This window comes from Condylura cristata, unplaced genomic scaffold (assembly GCF_000260355.1).
Source record: "Condylura cristata isolate star-nosed mole 26May11 unplaced genomic scaffold, ConCri1.0 scaffold00002, whole genome shotgun sequence".
Lineage (NCBI taxonomy): Eukaryota > Metazoa > Chordata > Mammalia > Eulipotyphla > Talpidae > Condylura > Condylura cristata.
The window spans coordinates 40,393,233-40,412,970 of NW_004567103.1; the positions used below are offsets into that span (position 1 = coordinate 40,393,233).

Below are 19,738 nucleotides of genomic sequence, written 5' to 3' on the forward strand. Positions count from 1 at the left end.
AAGAACAGTTTCTTTTATGATGAATAAAATAGATTTTATTCGTGCAATGCATCCTAAAATGTTCTTTCTGTCTCTTTTGGATTATACTTTACAGGTAAACCAACAATTGATCTGGAGACTCACGACATCGTTGTTATTGAAGGTGAAAAGCTAAGAATTCCTGTTCCCTTCAGAGCTGTACCAGTTCCAACTGTTAGTTGGCAAAAAGATGGCAAAGAAATTGTAGCAAGTGATAGACTAACAATGAAGAATGATCACAACTCTGCTCATATAGAAGTTCCCAAGAGTGTCCACGCAGATGCTGGAGTTTACACTATCACACTGGAGAATAAGCTCGGCTCAGCAACTGCCACAATCAATGTCAAAGTCATAGGTAATCATTTAATGGAGGACTAGATATTCTTCACATATTAGGGAAATCAATTAGCTTAGTATTATTAGTATAGATGGCACAATGAATTTGTCATTTGTAAATGAAATGTACCTTCAGATTATATTTTCTCTGTGAGAAGCAAAACAGTTCTATAGGGGTGAAATTGTTAGTTAAATTCTGATTAATGCAGTTTGCTTCCACTGAAATTATTGGCATACAAAGTACCAACTTAAATAAAAGATATAGTATTAGTCATATTTGTATTTCCCATCCTGTTCCCAATCAGGGGTAATAACATTTCCAGTACCCCCCACGACCACCCCCACACGCACACATACATACATACAGATGGTGTTTGGAAATTTGGAAGTCCATTATTGCTAGGATCAAAGACTCAAGAAGAGCTAGTGACATTTAGCAGTTGGGAGCCAAAATGGTAAATTTTGGTATGCATTGTAAGAAACACTCCACCTTATCAAAGATTATCCACCCCAAATGTGAAAAGTCCCACTTAGTGAATGTACCATGAACATTCTGACTTTTCAGATATTCTGATAATAATTCTCAATTTTATTTCTAATAGGCCTACCAGGACCATGCAAAGATATTAAAGCAAGTGATATTACTAAGAACTCTTGCAAATTAACCTGGGAACCTCCAGAATTTGATGGTGGAAGCCCAATTCTTCATTATGTCCTTGAACGCAAAGAAGCTGGGAGGAGGACATATATACCAGTCATGTCTGGTGAGAACAAACTGTCTTGGACTGTAAAAGATCTTATACCAAGTTGTGAATACTTCTTCCGTGTTAAAGCTGTTAACAAGATTGGTGGAGGTGAATATATTGAACTGAAAAATCCAGTCGTTGCTCAAGATGCAAAAAGTAAGTTTGGGCAGGCGTGTATTTAGTGAGGAATCAATATGTGATTATTTTTACCTTAAAAAGATGGCTCCCACTGTGTTCACATGTTTTTTGTCCTTGTTCTTTCAGAACCTCCTGATCCACCTGTCGATGTTGAAGTTCATAATCCCACAGCTGAAGCTATGACTATTACATGGAAACCACCTTTGTATGATGGAGGGAGCAAGATAATGGGGTACATCATAGAGAAGCTTGCTAAGGGTGAAGACAAATGGAAGAGATGCAATGAGCATCTGGTATCAACCCTGACCTATACAGCAAAAGGGCTTGAGGAGGGTAAAGAATACCAATTCCGAGTGCGAGCAGAAAATGCTGTTGGGATTGGTGGACCTTCTCGGGCTACTCCTCCAACCAAAGCCGTAGATCCTATCAGTAAGTGTGTTTAATGGGATGCCACTTGGAATAACATTTTGTCAAATGTTTTAACTGGAACTGAAAAACTATTATTTAATCTTCACAGATGCCCCAAAAGTCACTCTGAAAACAAGCCTAGAAGTGAAGCGAGGTGATGACATAGTGCTTGATGCGACTATTTCTGGGTCACCTTATCCAACTATCACGTGGCTAAAGGATGAGCAGGTTATTACACCAGAGGAAATTAAGAAGCGAGCAGCACCTGTGGTTAGGAGGAAGAAGGGTGAAGTTCAGGAGGAAGAAGAACCACCTGTCCTTCCACTGCCAGAGCGTTTGAGTATTGACAATAGTAAAAAAGGAGAATCTCAGCTACGTGTCAGAGATTCTGCCCGACCTGACCATGGCCTGTATGTGATCAAAGTTGAAAATGACCATGGTGTGGCAAAAGCTCCTTGTGATGTCAGTGTGCTAGGTAAGTAGTTAAAATGACACTTCCCAACACATGTGTTTGGAGAGTTTTTATGAAACATGAAATTTTGAAGGGAGTTAGAAGAATTGGGAAATAGCTTCTGTAAGTTATCCTAAGTCCCAGTTTTTCCTGGTCATGTAGAAGATATCAGGTGACCTTGTTTGTTCATCAGCTGGTGTGATACAAAGACAGGTGTAGGAAAATTAGAAGTTTATGCCAAGGAGGACACTAACATTTATACTTTGTGCTGTAACTACTTGTACACAAATGTTTAATCACTGCTCCCTTCTGAAATAGATACACCGGGACCACCAATCAATTTTGTATTCGAAGAAATTAGGAAGAATTCAGTCCTCTGTAAGTGGGAACCACCCCTTGATGATGGTGGCAGTGAAATCATAAACTACACTTTGGAAAAGAAAGACAAGACAAAGCCTGACTCAGAGTGGATTGCTGTCACTTCGACAGTTAGGCATTGCAAATTTTCAGTGACAAAACTGATTGAAGGAAAAGAGTATCTTTTCCGTGTAAGAGCTGAAAATAGATTTGGACCTGGACCACCATGTGTTTCAAAGCCACTTTTAGCTAAAGATCCATTTGGTAAGTTTCTTTTAGCATCTACATGTTGCCTTTTTTATCGTATGCAAGTTTACAATTCAGCTTGTAAACTTGAATTTTTAAATCATATTAGAAAATTAATTCAAATGTGCTGTTTTGTTTTTTTTTTTAATCAGAACCACCTGATGCACCTAATAAACCCATTGTGGAAGATGTTACCAGCAACAGTATGCTAGTGAAATGGAATGAACCAAATGATAATGGAAGTCCCATCTTAGGTTACTGGCTTGAAAAACGTGAGGTTAATAGTACACATTGGTCTCGTGTCAACAGAAATCTTCTGAGTTCTTTGAAGACCAAAGTTGAAGGCCTATTAGAAGGACTCACCTATGTCTTCAGAGTATGTGCAGAAAATGCAGCTGGACCTGGAAAGTTCAGTCCCCCATCAGATCCCAAAACAGCACGTGATCCAATCTGTAAGTGATTCATTAAGAAGAAATTGAGGTACAGCATGGTGACTATAGTTGACTATATTATATATGTAAGAATTGTTAAAACAGTAGACCTTAGCTTTTAGCACCATAAATAGTGACAATGATATGAGGGAATGGAGGCTAACTGGCCTTACTGTGGTAATCATTTTACATGTCAATAATGACTCAATACAAAAAAATCAAGTACTAACAATAGTTGTAGACACAAAGATTGAGGCAACAGTGTAACAGTTGAAACATCTGTATGTACTCAAAGTCTCAAAAAATAATTTTGGTTGTTCATAATACATGCAATATACTATGAGTAAAAGAAAGTGTACTGCATACAGTACAGTAAGCTACTATATACTTTTAAACTACCAGCGAGTCTGATGTGTGTATCTGCATTCATTCTAGCTCCACCTGGACCTCCTGTTCCAAGAGTATCTGACACAAGTTCTACAACTATTGAACTTGAATGGGAACCTCCAGCTTTCAATGGTGGTGGGGAGATTGTTGGCTATTTTGTTGATAAGCAGCTGGTTGGCACAAATGAATGGTCACGCTGCACAGAGAAGATGATCAAGGTCCGTCAATTTACTGTCAAAGAAATCCGAGAGGGTGCTGATTACAGACTCCGGGTGAGTGCTGTCAATGCTGCTGGTGAAGGACCACCTGGAGAGACACAACCCGTCACTGTGGCTGAACCACTAGGTACTTAAAAGTCATATAAATTAAACAAAATTATGAACCTTGTCCCAGAAGGTGTTTTTTCCCATATTCCTTAGGCTAATATATGACTATTCTCTTCCAACAGAGCCTCCAAATGTGGAACTAGATGTTTCTGTCAAATCTGGAATACAAATAATGGCTGGGAAGACTCTTAAAATTCCAGCTGAGGTAACTGGTCGTCCAGTGCCTACAAGAGTATGGACCATAGAAGAAGGGGAGTTGGACAAAGACCGTGTCATAATAGAGAACGTTGGAACCAAATCTGAACTAGTTATTAAGAATGCATTGAGAAAAGATCGTGGCAGATATGTGATTACAGCTACCAACAGCTGTGGTTCCAAATTTGCAGCAGCCAGGGTAGAAGTTTTTGGTAAGCAACATTGTATGAATTTTCATAAGGTTTTCAAAATGATGTGATCTTATTACATTGATTCCATTGTCATTTTCATTTTTCAGATGTCCCCGGTCCAGTTCTTGACTTAAAACCTGTTGTAACAAACAGAAAGATGTGTTTGCTTAACTGGTCTGACCCAGCAGATGATGGAGGAAGTGAAATCACCGGCTTTATTATTGAAAGAAAAGAGGCCAAAATGCACACTTGGAGACAACCAATAGAGACTGAGAGATCTAAATGTGACATCACAGGTCTCATTGAGGGGCAAGAATATAAATTCCGTGTTATTGCCAAGAACAAGTTTGGCTGTGGCCCTCCTGTTGAAATAGGACCAATTCTTGCAGTTGATCCACTAGGTAAAAGGCTTTCATTGTCTTCACAAAGTAACTAGTCTTATTGCCTTTGCTTCCAGTTATGCCACTTACTTACTCAATTTTATGGCTTCGAACTCCCAATAATCTAAAGATATATTAGTATAGGTCTATAACTAGCGACTAATGAGAAAAGTTTATCAACTACCTACTGGCAACTTAAGGATGCCATATTTACTATCATTTCAATGTTATCCCTTGGTTCACTGTCAGTTTTAGGGTTTTGAGTACTGAAAAACCTGCCTTCACTGGGGCTTAGCAATACAAAAAAAAAAAAAAAAGGCTTCAACATATGAAAACTTTGCAAAAAATACACCAAAGTAGTCAAGAGAGTTTTTATTTTTGAAAAATTACAGAAAAGAGAACAGCCAATGAATAAATGGCTTAGACTTCCTTTAGCCTTCAAGTACTCCATACAATGAATGTATATGGAAGCCTAAAACTAGAAAGACCACCAAAGAATAAAAATCTAACCAAAGGAAATGTTTTTGACCAATATGAACAAATATGAAGTCTTAATATAACACACACTTGGTAATTCACATTAACACCCATCTGAAAAAATAATCTTTGAGGGTGACCCTTCCCTGAGAGAAGTGAAATTATTCTTACAATGCCACCACCACCCCAAAAAAGAAATTATACCTTACGCCACTGTAATAGATAATCTTATAATGGCATGATAGTTCATGCTGTTCCAGCAGTATCAACAAAGCTAGACTTTCACTACAAAGTTCTATTTCTGGTCATAATAATAGTCAACAAGCAAGGATTGGTTGAAGTTTCACTATTCAAAGCTTATTCTTTCCATTTTAACCTTCAGGGCCTGAGAACTTCAGCAGGATTACATAAATTCTCTTTCCACCCCATTTTAAACCCACACGTGAGATAACATATCTCAAAGTGTGTTCAATAGACACACCGCTGTCAGTAAAAATGGAAATGCTTTTTCCAAGCTGGTAATTCAAAGCAAAACCTTGCAGATCTAATTATAGTTAGGACTAGAAACTTTCCCAGTGACAGAGATTAAACTACCTAAAATGCTGAATATCGAAAGCATACATGTCTCTTGCTTTATTTTTAATCAATATATTGATTATAAATTTTACTAAGGAAAATTCTACCAGTGTACATGCCTATAATTCTGGTAACTGAAAAGTTTTGAGAAGAACTTTAAAGAAGGATATAAGAATATGCCAAAGAGAAGCTATGTTTCACATAATTACTTGAAATGTATCTCTATGAATACTTTTTCATACTTATTTCTACTTACCTCTGGTAAAAGGCCCTCCAACGGCTCCTGAGAGGCTCACATACACAGAAAGGACAAAGAATACCATCACTCTGGACTGGAAGGAGCCCCGCAGTGACGGTGGAAGTCCCATCCAAGGCTACATCATTGAAAAACGGCGTCATGACAAACCCGACTTTGAAAGAGTTAACAAGAGACTCTGCCCAACCACATCTTTTACAGTTGAAAATCTTGATGAACATCAAATGTATGAGTTCCGTGTGAGAGCTGTCAATGAAGTTGGTGAAAGTGAACCATCCCTGCCTCTAAATGTTGTCATTCAAGATGATGAAGGTGTGGAATCTGAACATAATAATTTTAAAGCTCTTTAAAGTGCTGCCTTTACTTCATAGGTTGAGCAACCATCCTTGATTTTGCTAATTTTTATTCTCTTTCTTTTCTCTTTGTAGTACCTCCAAATATTAAGTTACGCCTATCTGTTCGAGGGGACACTATCAAAGTTAAAGCAGGAGAGCCCGTTAACATACCTGCAGATGTGACCGGCCTTCCCATGCCTAAGATTGAGTGGTCCAAAAATGAAACTGTGATTGAAAAACCCACTGATGCACTTCAGATAACCAAGGAAGAAGTATCGAGGAAGGAGGCAAAGACTGAACTTATCATCCCCAAAGCAGTTCGGGAAGACAAAGGCACTTACACAGTTACTGCTTCCAATCGCCTTGGCTCAGTGTTCCGAAACGTTCATGTTGAAGTATATGGTAAGTGACAAGCTTTCTTATATCAAAACAAAATCCATTTTCGTTTAGGATTTGCCTTCTCAGTCTCAATGCTAAATGCTGTTGTTTCTTTCCAGATCGTCCATCCCCACCAAGAAATCTTGCTGTTACTGACATTAAAGCTGAATCTTGCTACTTGACATGGGATGCCCCTCTAGACAATGGTGGCAGTGAAATCACCCATTATGTCATCGACAAACGTGATGCAAGTAGGAAGAAAAGTGAATGGGAGGAAGTCACCAATACTGCTGTAGAGAAGAAATTTGGGGTAAACTCTTCTAATTATGGTCTTATACACGCTAAAAGAATATGACTCTGAATTAACACCATTCTATTATAACCTTGGAACTTAATGATTAAACTCAAAACACACAAGAAGCTTTACCGTAGTTTTCAGCATCACACATATAATGTCACTTAGCAATATTTTGATACACAGATTCTTTTTTACTGAAGAGATCCATTGTTAGGTGCAATAAGTGTATATATTCTCATGTCAAAAGCCTTTCTCCATGTGTGATGTATGGTAATTTGAACCTATGTATGTATTTGATTTTATAGAATTACTTTTATAGTCTTGCTATCAAATTAACTGAATTTCAAAATAAGTGAAAAATCACGAGTGTATTTTATTTTTTAATTACTATTCTTCTGATTTCTAGATCTGGAAACTTATCCCCAATGGTCAGTATGAATTCCGAGTTAGGGCAGTGAATAAATATGGAACAAGTGATGAGTGCAAATCAGATAAAGTGGTCATTCAAGATCCTTATCGCCTTCCTGGACCGCCAGGAAAACCAAAAGTTTTGGAGCGCACCAAAGGATCAATGCTAGTGAGCTGGACTCCTCCTCTGGATAATGGCGGTTCTCCAATTACTGGCTACTGGCTAGAGAAGAGAGAAGAGGGAGGTTCCTACTGGTCACGTGTTAGCCGAGCTCCCATAACCAAAGTAGGACTGAAAGGTGTTGAATTTAATGTTCCCCGTTTGATTGAAGGCGTTAAATACCAGTTCAGAGCGATGGCAATAAATGCTGCAGGAATTGGCCCACCTAGTGAACCATCAGACCCAGCTGTGGCAGGAGATCCCATATGTAAGTATTTTTCTACTTCTGGGGTTCATTCTTAAGAGTAAAGCCACTGGATAAATCTGCTTTAAATATCTTGTATTTTTCTTACCAATTATTTTATTCATTCATTAAAATTAAAAGATTTCAATTTATATAGAGTTCAGAAATGTGTATTTGTATGTATGTATATATAGCTGCATACATGCATTTATATATATAGCTGTGCATACATGCATATATAGATGCACATATATACATACAGAAAGCCATGTAGTTTTTAGACTCTTGGAGTAAACCTAGTATTTTACAAGCAGTCACAATAATAAAAACCCTGAATTATAAATTCCTTTCTGTTCCCACACCTTAAATAAAATTTTATCTCATTAGATACTGTGGAAATTTCTCCCTCAATAATCAGGTCCTTCAGTAAGAGTGGAACAAAAAAAGCAAATATTGCTAAATTTTCAAGGACAAGAGATTCTCATGCACTAGTCAGTGAGGGCAACTAAAAGGAGAAATTTTTCTGAAAGATCTATAAGTATATCAACTCAAAACTTAAAATACGATGGCCTGAATGACTAATTATACTTACTACATCATATATTTTACTTGATTCTCTGTAGGTAAAAAAATGCAATGCCTTGTTAAGAAGAAGACTTACAATACTCTAATTTCTGTATGGGGCATATTTTATAAAATGAAGTAGTCACTCATTCATTCAACAAAGTATTATTGACCATGTTCTGTGTACAATGTGTACAAAGAAAGATCTTTGCTACAAAGTTAAAAACTTTCTGTAGTTGTAAAATGCTGTCATAAGTGACACGGATAGTTATATGATTATTGTAGACTTTGACTGCCCCTAGAGGCTACTAAGATTAGTTCAGGGTTGTTATCAATTAATGATGAAATAATTTTTCATTTTACTTTTATGGTAAATTAAGTTTAAACTGGATAGTGCAGGCTTTCTTTTAAGGGATCTCTCTATAAACCATGTGTAAATAGAATATAGATCTCTCTAGATGTAGTGAGTATATTCTTTCTAATCCCATTTAGTTGTTTGCTCTTTCTTGTGATAATTCTAAGTATGTAGACTATTCATCTATTTCTCTTCTCCCAAAGGTAGTTAATTCTTTTGTAAGTCTTAATATTTCCGTAGATTAAAAATAAAATATGTTCACATCAGAGAATTCTTGTGGTATATAAACCTAGCATTCCATTGAGTTCAAATTTATGTTGTTGTGTTTGCTTTTTTTTAAATCAGATCCACCTGGGCCACCTTCCTGCCCAGAGGTCAAAGATAGAACAAAGTCAAGCATCTCACTAGCATGGAAACCTCCAGCCAAAGATGGTGGCAGTCCAATCAAAGGATACATTGTAGAAATGCAAGAAGAAGGTACCACTGACTGGAAAAATGTAAATGAACCAGACAAACTTCTAACTACCTGTGAATGTGTGGTACCTAATCTGAAAGAACTCAGGAAATACAGATTCAGAGTGAAAGCTGTCAATGACGCTGGTGAATCTGAACCAAGTGGTACAACTGGAGAGATCCCTGCCACGGATATTCAAGGTACCAGTACTTGAGCCATTTTGATTTTATTATTAAATATAATTAACTGAAGATATGTCAATTACTTATTTTGGAAAAGGGGAGTTACATGTTAGCATACTGTTCTCATGGTCTTACAGAGGTGCCAGAAGTTTTCATTGACATTGGAGCACAAGACTGTTTAGTTTGTCAAGCTGGCTCACAAATTAGGATTCCTGCTGTCATCAAGGGGCGCCCAACACCAAGATCATCTTGGGAATTTGATGGGAAAGCAACGAAGGCATTGAAGGTAAAAAATATATATATGGAAATTATACATCTCCGTGTTTCCATTTGAATCACTTTCAGGCAAAATGACATCACCACTATTTTTCTTTCCTAATAGGATGGAGTTCATGATATACCTGAGGATGCACAGGTAAAGAAAAAGTATTTTTGAAATAACTCAAAGTATGGTTGACTTCAATACTGCTACTATTTTATCCAATGTGTAACTACTGTTTTCTTTGTACAGCTGGAGACTGCTGAAAACTCATCAGTAATCATTATTCCCGAGTGCAAACGATCTCACTCAGGCAAATACAGTATCACAGCCAAGAATAAAGCAGGGCAAAAGACTGCAAGTTGCAGAGTTAAAGTCATGGGTAAGAAAGACTTTTAAAGTTACTATGGAATAAGAACAAATTATTTAAACAAAAATAGCATTGTTGAAACTCCAGTGGCACAATAAGTTAACATGCAGTACGTATAAAAATAGCATTGTTGGCCCTCCCTGGTGGTGCAGCGGGTTAAAGCACAGCACTGAGAAGCTAAAGCCACTTCCGCATGAGTTCGATTCCCTCCTGCCCAGGAAGTGACCACATGGCGCGGCAGACCTCTCCTGACCCGCCCACTGCTCCCCTCAGCAGTGTACTTCATGATCTGCCTGTTCTGCTCCCCACTCTGTCTCTGGTGAAGCCTCTCGCCACCCCTGAGCCTCTGGCATGTACCCCATTTCTGTGTGCACAAATAAATAAAAATCTTAAAAAAAAATAGCATTGTTTACATTATGACTTGTGTCCAACAGATGTACCAGGGCCACCCAAAGATCTGAAAGTCAGCGACATCACAAGAGGTAGTTGCAGACTTTCATGGAAGATTCCAGATGATGATGGAGGAGACAGGATCAAAGGCTATGTTATCGAGAAGAAGACAATCGATGGAAAAGCCTGGACTAAAGTCAATCCAAACTGTGGAAGCACCTCGTTTGTTGTTCCCGATCTCATCTCTGAACAGCAGTACTTCTTCCGTGTGCGTGCAGAAAACCGTTTTGGTGTTGGTGCACCTGTGGAAACCATTCAGAGGACCACTGCCAGAGATCCAATCTGTAAGTTTCAAATCTAAGTTTAAAATTGTTTGCCCAACTTGAAACATACTGTTATAAAACAACACTTAATGTTTCTTTTAATTATTTTTGAAGATCCTCCTGATCCCCCTATTAAACTCAAGATTGGACTCATAACAAAGAACACGGTACACTTGTCATGGAAACCCCCAAAGAATGATGGGGGCTCTCCTGTCACCCATTATATTGTTGAGTGCCTCGCATGGGATCCTACTGGGACAAAGAAAGAAGCATGGAAACAATGCAATAGGCGTGATGTGGAAGAACTAGAGTTTACTGTTGAGGACCTGGTAGAGGGTGGGGAATATGAGTTCCGAGTCAAAGCTGTCAATGCTGCAGGAGTCAGTAAGCCATCAGCCACCGCTGGCCCTGTGATTGTCAAAGACCAGACTTGTAAGTACCAATATATTAATAGTGAATGTTTATCTCAGTACAGCCCCAAATCATAGTATCAGGAAGCTACAATGGGTTGTGTGTGTATATGGGCACATTTCTCAACCACTCATTCCTTCAACTTCCACAGAATAATCAAATTTTATTATAAGCCACCTGTTCCTAATATTGTGGTTTTTGGAATTTCCTTATAAGTTTTCCTTCATTTAAAATGTGGTTTTGGCATTTTCTTATTATATTTTTTCCATGACAGTCTTTTTTACTGCTCCAATGTTAAAGCAGTTTTTCTGCATGTTGCACAAAGCCAGTTTTTTGCTCAGTAACTGTTAACCTGTATTTCTTACACAACCAAGTCTTTTTCCTCTGTCTAATATGTATATCATTTTAATAGATAAAATATGTGCATAAATCAGATGTACATATAAATAGGGCAATAATTACTCTAATTATTGTTAGCATCATTACTATTATGTACTTGTCCACTTCTCTCTTCAAAATTTAAGAAGGCTATAGTCATTACCCTCTTGCATATTCTTATACAAAATTCATAGAAAACATTATTTTGCCTCTACCAGAAATTATATTTTTTTAAGGAAAAGTCATCTCACAATGAAATTAGTGGGTCCTTTTATAAATGTACAAACATTAAACAGAGTGTCATGACAGACTCCCAAACCTGAATAACTACAGTCTTCACTTCCCTCTGTCTTTTGGTCAGAATACCTATATGCTTAAACAATAGCTGTATCTGTAATAGCTGATATACAGGCACATATATTCAATAAAAGATGATAATTACATTTAGCCATTCCCCATACTTGTATCATAGTATTAAAGAGTGATCTTTTCTTTATATTAGGATGGGCTAAAAATATCTACTTAGAGCAATTCTTTAAATTCTGTTTTCCATCCTTTAGTGCTTTCTGTTCCTTATGACAAATTTTTTCCTTAATAATCTAGGTCCACCATCAATTGATCTAAAAGAATTCATGGAGGTTGAAGAAGGAACTGATGTCAACATTGTGGCCAAAATTAAAGGTGTGCCATTCCCAACACTAACGTGGTTTAAAGCCCCTCCAATGAAGCCTGACAAGAAAGAGCCTGTTCAGTATGACACCCATGTCAATAAACTCGTGGAAGACAATACTTGTACCTTAGTTATTCCACAGTCTCGGAGGAGTGACACTGGCTTATACACCATCACAGCTGTGAATAATCTGGGAACAGCATCAAAGGAAATGAGACTGAATGTCCTTGGTAATGAATACATGGTTTCTGGTTTTAGACATAATATTTCTGTTTATAGACATAATATTTGACTTTAAAAATCACTCAACTAATGGTTTTCCTTTTTCACACCATTTTAGGTCGCCCTGGCCCTCCAGTGGGACCAATAAAGTTTGAATCTATTTCAGCAGATCAAATGACACTATCTTGGCTTCCACCTCTAGATGATGGTGGGTCTAAAATTACAAACTATGTAATTGAAAAAAGAGAAGCTAACAGGAAGACCTGGGTTCGGGTCTCCAGTGAACCTAAAGAGTGCATGTACACAATTCCTAAACTGCTAGAAGGCCATCAATATGTGTTCCGAATCATGGCCCAGAATAAATACGGCATTGGGGAGCCTCTTGACAGTGAACCAGAAACAGCAAGAAATCTCTTCTGTAAGTAGACATATTTCATATACTAAGTCATTCTTGCTTGTGTTTTCATAATTTCTAATAAACCAATGTGATTTTTTTCCATAGCTGTTCCTGGAGCACCAGATAAGCCAACAGTGAGCAGCGTTACTCGGAATGCCATGACTGTCAACTGGGAAGAGCCAGAATATGATGGAGGCTCTCCTGTCACAGGATATTGGCTAGAAATGAAAGACACCACTTCGAAGAGGTGGAAGAGAGTTAACCGAGATCCTATCAGAGCTATGACTTTGGGTGTTTCTTATAAAGTGACTGGTCTTATAGAAGGTTCTGACTATCAGTTCCGGGTATATGCAATCAACGCTGCTGGTGTGGGTCCAGCTAGTCTGCCGTCAGACCCTGTCACTGCTAGAGATCCAACTGGTAAGCCTTGAAACCATTTCCCTTTTTTTGCTTGTTTGTTTCTTAATTTTATTTCTCAAGTGTCCCATTGAAGGTCAAGAATGCTAATAATGTCTCCTGGTCCTTTCCAGCCCCTCCTGGCCCTCCATTTCCCAAAGTCACAGACTGGACTAAGTCATCTGCAGATTTGGAGTGGTCTCCTCCACTAAAAGATGGTGGATCCAAAATAACTGGATATATTGTTGAGTATAAAGAAGAAGGAAAAGAAGAATGGGAAAAGGTAGCTGACATGTGACTTTATATAAACATAAATGTTGAGGGTAGTTATCTTCGACCCCATTCACTTCATCTTTTAGATAAAAATCAGAAAAATGACATAATTATAACAGATAATCTAAAATCATATTATGTCAAAAACCTAATGGAAATCAGTTAAGTTATATTATTGTGAATTTATCTTTTGGTTATAAATCCTGAAAGAGTAGAATAAATGAGGAATACAGGTTTGTTTGTCTGTTTTCAGTCATTTGTTAGTAATGTTATAACATAACCTTTGCAAGATAATTTGTCAGCGTTTACCTATAATACCTGAGCCCTAAAACCTAAACTGGGAACAATTTTCCCAAAGAGAGTTAAATATACTGTGGGTTACTTTTTTGAAAACTGTTAAAACAAAAAGCTAAAAAGAACTATTCTAATTTCAAAATGCCTACGAATTTTTCCCCCCTAGGCTAAAGATAAAGAAGTGAGGGGAACAAAACTTGTTGTGACAGGATTAAAAGAAGGTGCATTCTACAGATTCCGAGTTAGAGCAGTCAATATTGCTGGCATTGGAGAACCCGGAGAAGTCACAGATGCCATTGAGATGAAGGACCGGATCGGTAATTATTTATATTTCTACTGTTCTTTCAATACTTATGTTTTGGATTGAAAATGAAAATCATATTATCAACTGTTTTCCAGTTCTACCTGACCTTCAGCTGGATGCCAGCGTCAGAGACAGAATCGTTGTCCATGCTGGAGGGGTGATTCGGATCATTGCCTATGTGTCTGGAAAGCCTACTCCAACTGTCACCTGGAGCATGAACGAAAAAGCACTGCCTCAAGAAGCTGCCATTGAGACCACGGCCATTAGTTCATCCATGGTCATTAAGAACTGCCAGCGGAGTCATCAGGGTATCTATTCCCTTCTTGCCAAAAACGAAGGGGGAGAAAGAAAGAAGACAATTATCGTGGATGTATTAGGTAAATAAATTCGGTTTGTGATGCAACTTTCAAAAATAACATTTTATTACAGCTTCAACCATGTTACATCAGAAAAAAACTATGTTACAAACATTTTGGAAAATGATAAAAATCACCCTCAATTCCATTGACCACTACTAGCAGTCTTTAAAAATGATCCCTCAGATATTTGATATGGTTGTATCTCTACTATATATAATTAATTTTATGCTGCTTTTTTATATATAATATGCTACACATTATGTAGGTTTCATAAAAGCAACTTTAGTGAAAATGTACATGAATGTTTAACCATTTCCTGATGTTAACCTTTTTCACATCATAGAACCATAGCCTCATTTACTAATTATCGTAATAATAATAAGGCAGAATGAGCTTGAAGGGTTTCAGTGTTCTAAGTAAAGAACAGCATCTTGCTTGGTTAAGCAGGATTGCTTTGCTAGTTACTGTGTAGTGAGCTGACTCTATGGCTTTTTCATGACTGTCACGGGCTGCTTTATTGCAGTGATTTGCTCAGAATGTGAAGCCCTCCCACTCATATTTCTCTGTCAGCATGTCTTTAGGCCTTATCATACCCCAACGAGCCATAGTTTCTATGAGAAAACAACCTGTTCTCTACTGAACATAATGAATGTTATGAAAACATCTTATGCTTCCACTCATGAAAATGGCAAAGCAAAAATATCTCACTGAGCAATGATCCAATATTTCAGTTTCAAGCTCCTAAATGTCCTTTTGCCAAATGACCTTACTTTGAGTGTTCTGGCATATCCAGGTGAAATTCCAAGCCTCTCAAAAGGAATATACAATTTGGTGCTTCTATTACTCATTGATTCTCTAGTTTTTCAGGAATAAAAATCTTTCTCTCCTTTCATCTCTGCAGAGTAAACTAGACACCAAAGTAATGGCCAGGCCACTCTTCAGCACTCAGCTGTCTCCCTCTGTGTGTTCTCCTCCCCATATCTCCCTCCTACCTGACCCACAAATAACCAAACACATAAAAAAAAATCCCCAAGTCCTCAATTTCTCCTCAAACTTGTAACTACTGTATTTAAAAAAATGGTTGGATGTAAATACCCAGGAGAAATACAACTCAATTAATAGACACAAAATACTATTTCTTCATGACATCATCTCCTTTCTAAAAAGAGGATAACAACCATCTGTGAAGGCCTGAGTTCAGTCCCTGGCCAGGGAACTGACCCATGTGGCACAGCAGACCTCTCCTGTTTCATCTACTACTCCCCTGAGCAGTATGTTTCAGTAGACCTGCCTGTTCTGCTTTCCACTCTGTGTCTGTCCACCCCCACAACTCTGGCCTACACCCCAGTTATTCTATGTCAAAATAAATAAAATCTTTAAGAAAAAAAAAAAAACAGGAAAACAAATACTGAGCTGTGTAATTCATTGTACACACACTGCAAGAAATTGTTTCCTCTATTTCCAGATGTCCCAGGTCCTGTTGGAACACCATTTCTGCCTGACAACCTAACCAATGATTCCTGCAAGCTGACATGGTTTTCTCCAGAAGATGATGGAGGTTCTCCAATCACCAATTATGTCATTGAAAAGCGGGAAGCTGACCGCAAAGCATGGACCCCAGTGACATGTACAGTTACCCGACAAAATGCTACTGTACAGGGTCTCATACAAGGAAAAGCCTACTTTTTCAGAATTGCAGCTGAAAATAGTATTGGCAGGGGCCCATATGTTGAGACACCACATGAACTTGTCATCAGAGATCCAATAAGTAAGTACAGTTTTAAGCAGTTTTATTCTTAATCACTTCTTTGCTTATTTAGTGAGGTTATGGTAACAGGATAAGTGTATAAATGCCAAATATTTCATTTATTTGATAAACAATTTTTGCACAATTACTTATCATCTGACACTCATAGTAATAAATATGATTGTGAAAGAGATTTTGGATATATTTCAAATCCTTCCATGTACACTACCATGATTTGTTTTTAATTTCTCAATGGCATAAAATAGAAACTGAAGTAGTCTCCTAGCTCTAAAACTACCAACTCTGGAGAACTTTCCTAAATTACTTGGCCTCAATTAACTTTTTTTTCTTCATCTGTCAGAGGAAACTAGATTGATTTGGGCTCTAAAAGTTCTACAGTGAGATTTCTTTTGTTGCTAACCAAAGCAGATAGTTTTATTTAAATGCAATACTCAAAATAATATTTACTTTATCTTACTAAGATAAGATTTTCATCACTGTAATTCCATACTTACAACTGCAGCTGTACCAGAACGTCCTGAAGACCTAGAAGTCAAAGAAGTTACCAAAAATTCTGTTTCACTCACTTGGAATCCTCCTAAGTATGATGGTGGATCAGAAATTATTAACTATGTCCTAGAAAGTCGACTCATTGGAACTGAGAAGTTCCACAAAGTTACACAGGACAACTTGCTCAGCAGAAAATATACTGTTAAAGGCCTAAAAGAAGGTGACACCTATGAGTACCGTGTCAGTGCCGTCAACATTGTTGGACAAGGCAAACCATCATTTTGCACCAAACCAATCACTTGCAAGGATGAATTGGGTATGTGTCTAATGCAGTTTATATTTTGAAATGTAAGTAGATTTATCATAAGTCATCAGTAAAACTGACTTGCTTTTATAATTACAAATTTTAGCTCCTCCAACACTTGAACTTGACTTCAGAGATAAGCTCACAGTTCGAGTTGGTGAAGCTTTTGCCCTCACTGGTCGCTACTCAGGCAAACCAATCCCCAAAGTTACTTGGTTTAAAGATGAAGCTGATGTGCTAGAAGATGATCGCACTCATATAAAGACCACGCCAACAACACTTGCTCTAGAGAAGACCAAAGCCAAACGTTCAGATTCTGGCAAATACTCAGTGGTTGTGGAGAATAGTACAGGCTCTAGGAAAGGTTTCTGTCAAGTGAATGTTGTTGGTAAGTATTACTTAACAAAAAGAATAGATATTCTGTTATTTCCAAAGCAAAAGTGGAAGCTTTTTTTTTTCTCTGTGTTTTTTTTTTTTTTTTTTCCTGCAGATCGTCCTGGCCCACCAGTAGGACCGGTTATTTTTGATGAGGTGACCAAAGATCACATGGTTATCTCATGGAAGCCACCTTTAGATGATGGGGGCAGTGAAATTACCAATTACATTATTGAGAAGCAGGAGGTGGGAAAAGACATCTGGCTCCCTGTGATGTCTGCAAGTGCTAAACCAACATGCAAAGTTTCTAAGCTGCTTGAAGGAAAAGATTATATTTTCCGAATAAATGCTGAAAATCTGTATGGAATAAGTGATCCTCTGGTGTCTGATTCAATGAAAGCCAGAGATCGTTTCAGTATGCATTTCACTTTTTTTAAATAATTCAATATTTGGTATCATTAATAAGATACATCTCTAATGCATGTTGCTAACATTTGTTATAACAGGAGTCCCTGATGCACCTGAGCAGCCAGTTGTTACAGAAGTTACCAAAGACTCTGCACTAGTAACCTGGAAGAAGCCCAATGATGGAGGAAAGCCTATCACCAACTACATCTTGGAAAAGAGAGAAACTATGTCTAAACGATGGGTTAGAGTGACCAAAGACCCTATCCACCCATACACTAAATTTAGAGTTCCTGATCTTCTAGAAGGGTGTCAGTATGAATTCCGGGTTTCTGCAGAAAATGAAATTGGTATTGGAGATCCAAGCCCACCATCCAAACCAGTCTTTGCTAAAGATCCAATTGGTATAGTATTAAAGTACTCAATTTTCATATTACCTAATTTTTTTACAGCTATATTCTAATGCCTTTTTCATTCTTTTTCTTTTATTGTGTAGCTAAACCAAGTCCACCTATAAATCCTGAAGCAGTAGATACAACATGTAATTCAGTTGACCTAACCTGGCAACCACCACGCCATGATGGTGGGAGCAAGATCTTGGGTTATATTGTTGAGTACCAGAAAGTTGGAGATGAAGAGTGGAGAAGAGCCAATCACACTCCTGAGTCATGTCCTGAAACTAAATATAAAGTCACAGGTCTTCGGGATGGTCAAACCTACAAATTCAGAGTAATGGCAGTCAATGAAGCTGGTGAATCAGATCCAGCTAATGTTCCTGAGCCAGTGCTAGTAAAAGACAGACTTGGTGAGTAGAATGTTCTTGGCTGTACTCACAAGAAAAATAGGTATCTCATTATATAGGCTTAATTATAAAAGAGTAACAAATCAAATCTGAAAGTTCCATTCTCTTTATTCTAGAACCCCCTGAGTTGATTCTTGATGCCAACATGGCAAGAGAACAACACATAAAAGTTGGTGACACTCTGAGACTTAGTGCCATCATCAAAGGAGTGCCATTCCCAAAAGTAACTTGGAAAAAAGAAGACAGAGAGGCTCCAACAAAAGCAAGAATTGATGTTACTCCAGTTGGCAGCAAACTTGAAATTCGTAACGCTGCCCATGAAGATGGTGGAGTTTATTCCTTAACAGTGGAGAATCCAGCTGGTTCAAAAACTGTCTCAGTAAAAGTTCTTGTATTAGGTAAGATTTTACTATTTATGATGTACTTAAGGTACATAATAGCATATTTAAAATAAAGTTTGTTATATTTTGAGGTGTTATCTGAATTAAATCACTTTTATAACTATGTTATTTAACATTTTTCAGATAAACCTGGGCCACCTAGAGATCTGGAAGTCAGTGAAATCAGGAAAGATTCTTGTTACCTGACTTGGAAGGAACCGCTAGATGATGGTGGTTCTGTTATTACCAACTATGTGGTTGAGAGGAGAGATGTTGCCAGTGGCCCATGGTCACCACTTTCAACTACGTCAAAGAAAAAGAGTCACTGGGCAAAACACCTTAATGAAGGCCATCAGTATCTCTTCCGAGTAGCTGCTGAGAACCAGTATGGACGTGGTCCTTTTGTTGAAACACCTAAACCCATCAAGGCTGTGGATCCGCTACGTAAGTTGCTTTCTGTGGATTTAAAAAAAAAAATGGGGGTATTGTTTGGCTGTCTTTGAGAATATTATTAATTCATCATAATTTCTTATATTGAAAAGAACCCCCAGGGCCACCTAAGGACCTACACCATGTAGATGTGGACAAGACTGAAGTCTCCCTGGTTTGGAACAAGCCAGATCGTGATGGTGGCTCTCCAATCACTGGATATTTGGTGGAATATCAAGAAGATGGCACCCAAGACTGGATTAAGTTCAAGACTGTGACAGATCTAGCGTGTGTCGTTACTGGACTACAACAAGGAAAGATCTATAGATTCCGTGTAAGAGCTGAAAATATTGTAGGTCTTGGGCTTCCTGACACAACTATCCCAATAGAATGTCAAGAAAAGCTAGGTAACTTTTGTAACTGTTATCAATTTGATTCTTTTT

General features: G+C 37.8%; 1 protein-coding gene across 1 annotated transcript in view; it reads left to right on the plus strand.

The window, feature by feature from the left end:
- TTN (titin) overlaps positions 1-19,738 on the plus strand; it is a 274,545-nt gene that overhangs the window by 187,632 nt on the left and 67,175 nt on the right. Inside the window, exons 218-251 of the mRNA XM_012726861.1 lie at positions 95-373; positions 957-1,256; positions 1,365-1,667; positions 1,756-2,121; positions 2,416-2,718; positions 2,853-3,152; positions 3,567-3,863; positions 3,967-4,251; positions 4,338-4,631; positions 5,932-6,231; positions 6,348-6,656; positions 6,752-6,942; positions 7,337-7,766; positions 9,007-9,315; positions 9,435-9,583; positions 9,680-9,712; positions 9,809-9,938; positions 10,361-10,660; positions 10,754-11,071; positions 12,032-12,328; positions 12,439-12,738; positions 12,823-13,137; positions 13,248-13,396; positions 13,847-13,997; positions 14,080-14,361; positions 15,809-16,111; positions 16,614-16,916; positions 17,011-17,292; positions 17,395-17,694; positions 17,786-18,088; positions 18,181-18,489; positions 18,603-18,884; positions 19,011-19,310; positions 19,409-19,702. Of these exons, the coding sequence (XP_012582315.1) occupies positions 95-373; positions 957-1,256; positions 1,365-1,667; positions 1,756-2,121; positions 2,416-2,718; positions 2,853-3,152; positions 3,567-3,863; positions 3,967-4,251; positions 4,338-4,631; positions 5,932-6,231; positions 6,348-6,656; positions 6,752-6,942; positions 7,337-7,766; positions 9,007-9,315; positions 9,435-9,583; positions 9,680-9,712; positions 9,809-9,938; positions 10,361-10,660; positions 10,754-11,071; positions 12,032-12,328; positions 12,439-12,738; positions 12,823-13,137; positions 13,248-13,396; positions 13,847-13,997; positions 14,080-14,361; positions 15,809-16,111; positions 16,614-16,916; positions 17,011-17,292; positions 17,395-17,694; positions 17,786-18,088; positions 18,181-18,489; positions 18,603-18,884; positions 19,011-19,310; positions 19,409-19,702 (9,366 nt within the window). The remainder of the gene's footprint in view (positions 1-94; positions 374-956; positions 1,257-1,364; positions 1,668-1,755; positions 2,122-2,415; positions 2,719-2,852; positions 3,153-3,566; positions 3,864-3,966; positions 4,252-4,337; positions 4,632-5,931; positions 6,232-6,347; positions 6,657-6,751; positions 6,943-7,336; positions 7,767-9,006; positions 9,316-9,434; positions 9,584-9,679; positions 9,713-9,808; positions 9,939-10,360; positions 10,661-10,753; positions 11,072-12,031; positions 12,329-12,438; positions 12,739-12,822; positions 13,138-13,247; positions 13,397-13,846; positions 13,998-14,079; positions 14,362-15,808; positions 16,112-16,613; positions 16,917-17,010; positions 17,293-17,394; positions 17,695-17,785; positions 18,089-18,180; positions 18,490-18,602; positions 18,885-19,010; positions 19,311-19,408; positions 19,703-19,738) is intronic.